This window comes from Hyla sarda, chromosome 2 (assembly GCF_029499605.1).
Source record: "Hyla sarda isolate aHylSar1 chromosome 2, aHylSar1.hap1, whole genome shotgun sequence".
NCBI lineage: Eukaryota > Metazoa > Chordata > Amphibia > Anura > Hylidae > Hyla > Hyla sarda.
Window position 1 is genome coordinate 326,714,159 of NC_079190.1, and position 5,802 is coordinate 326,719,960.

Consider the following 5,802-nt stretch of genomic DNA (forward strand, 5'->3'; position numbering starts at 1 on the left):
TATGGTACATGAAATTTCTGTTCAACATTCAACATCTCACACATGCCTGTCATGATCTTCCCTGTGAAATGTGTGCCCCTGTCTGATTCTATGACCTTAGGGAATCCCCACCTTGAGATGACCTCCCTCCATAGGGCTTTTGCTGTTGCTGCTGCAGTGTCTTTCCTCATGGGCAAAGCTTCCACCCATTTAGAAAACACATCAATTACCACCAGCAAATATCGGTACCCTCCAGGAGCGCTGGGCAAAGGACCAACAAAGTCAATTTGCAACCTTTCCCATGGTCCTTCTGCCAACGGTATCCTGGACAGCACAGGCCTTTGTCCTTTTGGTCTTGGGTTCATTTGAGCACAGATCAAACATTCTTGCATAACCCCCAGAACAGTGTCTTTCATGTTCTCCCACCAGTATTTTGCTTGAACAAATTTTAAGGTACCCTCAGTGCCCATATGACCTGTCAGTCTATGGTTTTCTTTTGCAATGTCCTTTTGATACTGACATGGTACCACAAATCTAGGGCCGTCTGAGGTTTCTCTAAGCAACAGATCATCCTGGAGAATGTAGTTTTGGGGTATAGGTGCTATCTCTTCCCTAATGGAGCATTTGATTTGCTGCAACTTAGGGTCTTTATCCTGCTCCGCTGCTAAGCATGGTGTTGGTGTTCTAACAATAGGCAGGCATTCAAGCTCTACATCGATTTTGTCTCTGTCCTCACTGTTATGTTCATCCCAGGCCTGCCTTCCCTCAATATCATAGGGAGTCCACCTGGCCCCCATGACTGCTGCTTCTTTTGCTAGCTTGTCTACCTCATTGTTGCCAACTGTAATTTCATCCATGCCCTTCTGATGTGCCTTTACCTTTATTATTGCTATTCTTTGTGGTTCTAAACAGGCTTTGTCCCAAATGCCCTTCAACACTGAACCATGCGCAAGTGTCTTGCCTGATGCATCACTAAATCCTCTTGTGTGCCACAAAGGCATGTACTCAGTTAGTGATCTAGTAACATAAGCACTATCAGAAAAGATAGCAATTGGGCCTGACTGAAAGTGAGAAATGGCTTCTCTTACCGCTTCCAACTCTGCTCTTTGAGCGGAGAAATTTCTTGGGCACTTGATGAGAACTCGTTCATAGGTCTGTGGACACCACATGGCGTACCCTGTGTGAAACTGTCCCTCTTCCCAATACCTAGATCCATCTACCCAAATTTTAAGATCTTCCTTTCCGGTTGTCAATCTAAACACTTCCTGTGTCTTAGTCCTATGCACCTCTCCACAATCATGTTTCTCGCCTTCGTATTGCATCAATTGTGGCAGCACATAGGAGGCACTGTGCGCTACAGTGATGTTTCTTGGTGTCAGATCTACCAGCCATCTAGCTACCCTTTGAGATGACACCCCACTGAGTGTCCGCTCCAAGAGCATCTTGATGGGAGTGTGAGGAGTTTGTAAGATGATTTTGGCAAACCCCACTATGTGTTCTGTAGCTATGACTGCCCAGTGCACTGCCAAAAGATTCCTGACACAGTCCTCAAATCCTATTTCCACAGGACTCAATAACCTTGATAGGTATCCAACAGGAACCCATTTACCTTGTCTCTCCTGCAGCAACACAGCCGTAATTGCTATCTTGGAGGCGTTAACCTGTATTGCAAATGGTAAATCTGGGTTTGGATTGCTTAGAGCAGGTGCCTGAGTGAGGCTGATCTTCAGCCTAACAAAAGCTTCCTCATGCTCTTGCATCCACTCAAGGGGGTCTGCTTCTCGTGTGTTCCCTTTCAAGAGTTCATAGAGCGGCTTGGCTTTCTCAGCAAACCCCTCTATGAAGTCCCTACAAAATCCAACCATTCCCAAAAATTGTCTGAGGGATGTTTTTGTGTTTGGCCTAGGTAATTTCTGTATAGTTTCACACTTGTTTGGGTCAGGAATCCTCCCCCCTTTTGAAACTATGACTCCCAAGAAGGTCACTGAATCCTTCATTAACTGGGCCTTAGTAGGATTTAACTTAAGGCCTGCATTTTCAAGAAGCGCCAACAACTCTTTCAGTAATACGTAGTGTTTTTCCTTGTTGTCAGTTTGGAGCAATATGTCATCCACATATTGTACAATACAGTCAGGCTCCGAAAATGACAACAATATCTCAACCATGCATTTATGGAAGTACGTTGAACTGGACTTGAAGCCCTGTGGCAACCGACAAAATGTGTACTGCTTCCCTTGAAATGTAAATGCAAATTTGTACTGGCAATCAGGATGTATGGGGATTGAAAAGTACCCATTTGAGATATCTATTGATGAGTACACCGTGGAAGATGGTTTTAGCGTTGTCATCATGTCGGGCATTTTGGCGACCACATTTGTAACAGGAGGGGTACACTTATTTAATGCCCTATAGTCCAGAGTAGGCCTCCAACCATTTGGTTTCTTGACTGGCCACAAGGGGGCGTTGTTTGTTGACTGACACTCCCTGATTACATTTTGGGCCAGTAATTCCTCCAGTATTTTTTTGATATATGGAATGGACTCAGGAGGTATTTTGTATTGCCTCTGGGGAGGGGGATCTGGGCCTTCTACCATCACTACCATGTTTGAAACTTTGCCACAATGAGTTTTTGATGTTGCCCACACCTTGTTATGTTGCCACAAAATATCAGCCAGTTGTCTGTCCTCAGTTTTTAACAATGCAGCAGGGTCCAGAGAGTCAGTACTTTTGATCGCATCAATTCCATAGTTGTCAGTAATCATCCTAAGGCAGCCTTTGTATCGTGATCCTTTCCACAACATCCAATTACACAGATCAACAACAAGCCCATGATCTCTCATCACATCTGAGCCAATAATGGTACCTTCGTGTGTTGGAGATAGGTACAGACTATGCTCCACACCTAGGTTTCCCATGTTTATATTTATAGGCACAGATTGTTTAGAGGGTACCAGCTGTCCACCAAAGCCTCTTAGGAAAATGTGTTTACCATTAGGGTTCACAGTCAAATCCAAATTAGTCAAACTTACGGCTGCCCCCGTATCCATTAAAATCTTTGTACGATGGCCCCCTACCGTACCCTGGATACGTGGTCTACCGCCCTTGTCCCTATCTAGCTGGCACACTAGGGACAACACAGGGGCCTGACATCCCTATTGTTTCATATAAGGATTTGTTGGAGGTGGGGCCTTTAATTCATCTGGCATCTCTGCTATTGCTTTGCCTATCCTCCTGATCTCCTTCAAAAGTGGACCATATAATGTAGCTTCAGGAGTCTGAGGTACTCTATCAGCTTCATTATTTAATCCTTGCTTTTGTTGCAGTTTTTTTGGTATCAAATCTTTGCTGTTACCTTTCCTAGTACTTCTGCACTCTCTCATAGTATGACCCATATTTCCACACTTGTAACACTTTCCCATAAATCTCACTTTGCCTTCATTCTTAACTACCTCTGATATTCTCTTTTGGGGCTTGCTGTCATGACTAGTCTCCTGAATCCAGTCCTTTAAGATATTCAAAAAGGCTTGATAGGAATTTGCATTCCTTAAGGCAACCTTTGTTGGATAGTCAACAAAAGTGCATTTATTAGCCATTGAATAGAGAAAACTGCTGTCGTCAGGAGACATGTCAGGACAGTTATAGGTAGCACGAAATATGGTCAAATATTCACTGCAGAAAATAATTGGGTCATCCCCTCTCTTTAACTTAGCATTCTCTAGGGCATTGGTACCTCTGGTATCTCTTCCTCCCATCACTCTATGCAACTCTTTCAGCCTATCATTTGCATTTCCCCAGTTGGAGTTGAGTTCTGCAGATAATCCTTTGTGAGTGCCCACAGGAGGCTGCAACTTCTCACAAAGCTGAGATGGGAGCCATACACGAAATAAGTCACATGCATCTCTATTGTTGAGATTATACTGCGTAACCACAGCTTCCAACCTATTGGAAAGACTAATGGGTGAGGCACTTGTATCAAATTTCCCCAAAATTTGGCATAGGTTTGTTTTGTCCTGTATAGAGAGTGTTGTGGATTGGACACGATTGCTACCATGAATATGCAAACTATCCCTTCTTTGTCTACTTCCATCTGATACAGGAATAAAGAGAGAGGAACTATGATCTGGGGTCGATTGTAGATCATCTGCAGTGCAAATAGGCTGCTCCTCCCCCCATTTCCTATCTCTTTTCTCCTGTTCAGGGGAACCATACATTTGTGTTTGATTGCCACAATAACAATTATTAACTTTTACATTTTCCTGAGGTCTCAAGGTCCCACTGCAATGCTCTTTATGAACCAATTGTTTATTAGCATCATGTAACTGATTCTTAAGTGCTCTCACAACATCATCATTCTTTGCTTCTTTTTCTCCTAATGATGCAATTTGTAGATCTCTAAGCCTACATCTTTCCTCATATTCCTGTATTTCATCCTCCAAATCACAATTCTGTTGAACCAGTCTGTCCACTTCCTCTCTGAGCTCTTCACACTCACAACCATCACTTCCAGCACTAGCAATAGCCACAGTAATATCCTGTTCAACCTTATCCAGCTCACCCCTTAACTGAGCCTTTTCAGAATACCATTGCAATTCCTTTTGTTCTGCAATCTCTTTCATTTTCATTAACATACACAACATATTAGCTAATTTCTCTTTCTTTGCTTTTTTACTCGCCTTTCTATGTTTGCTACTCGCATTCTGCTCATCACATTGTTTCATAATATCATTAAACTGGTGTGTCAATGCATCATCTGTACAAATCTTAAAACTAGCAGATGCATACTTTCCAACAAATTGATTTACAATTTCCATTTTTACCTACAATTCCTAGAACTACAGATAACAATAACTAGATATCACCAACTTACTATAGCCAGTAAATGATAATACGCAAAGAAACAAAGATATCTCAAATAACTACTATAGCCAGTAAATGATAATACACAAAGAAACAAAGATATACCAAATAAACTACTATAGCCAGTAAATGATAATACACAAAGAAACAAAGATATCTCAAATAATTACTATATTATTGAGTAATAACTTACTACAAATAAACACAAAATTACTACAAACAGTAAATGACAATTTACTACACCAGGGACAAAGATTTCACATAATCCTCCCTACGGTAATTCACACTCCAAAATCACTTTCAGAGTCTCATGACCTTACCAATTCCTGACTGACCGTACCTCATATACCTGATCAACTACCGATCCAAGATCCAGGCCAAGAGTGATCTCCTATTGAGGCATAAGGCTACTTCCCCTTAACATGAGGTTCAGAGAGCTTACTCTCCCTCACTTTCCTCGCAGAGATGTCTGGTTTTATCCTTTAGATCCTATAAGTACTTCAGTCAACAGGGTACTAACCCTAACTTGCCGGCAACAATTAACACTTTAACAATTATACAGGCCTGAACTTCATAGACTATCAACAACACACATAACATAACATTGCTTATATAAGATACAAGTAAAGGAACTTATACTCACCAATTAAACGCGTCCGCTCATTGATGCAGTGTTTTCCAGAAATTCGGGTTGATTTCTCAGGTGTCTTTTAGTATCCACGAACCAGCATGCTACTTATCCACCAAGGAAATTTCCCCTCGCTCTGTCTCTCTTGAAGTGGTTTTGGTCTGGTCACCATGCAGGATACTCCTTGGACTTTCAGGAACTGGATAAAGCAGATTTGAACGTCTGGGTTCTTCGTAGAGTATTGTATTCCACGATCCGCTGGGGTGCCAAATGTTGTATCTGTTGTAATCTGCTACCTACTCTATCCTGAATTAGTCTTTGAAATATGAGGAATCCAG

General features: G+C 42.0%; 1 protein-coding gene across 1 annotated transcript; it reads right to left on the bottom strand.

Annotated features, from left to right (window-relative positions):
- Positions 1-3,131: 3,131 nt before the first annotated feature.
- Positions 3,132-4,790, bottom strand: LOC130356415 (posterior protein-like). Its single transcript, XM_056557946.1, has one exon. It carries the CDS (start codon positions 4,788-4,790, stop codon positions 3,132-3,134), a length of 1,659 nt encoding a protein of 552 aa, XP_056413921.1.
- Between the last annotated feature and the right edge of the window lie 1,012 nt (positions 4,791-5,802).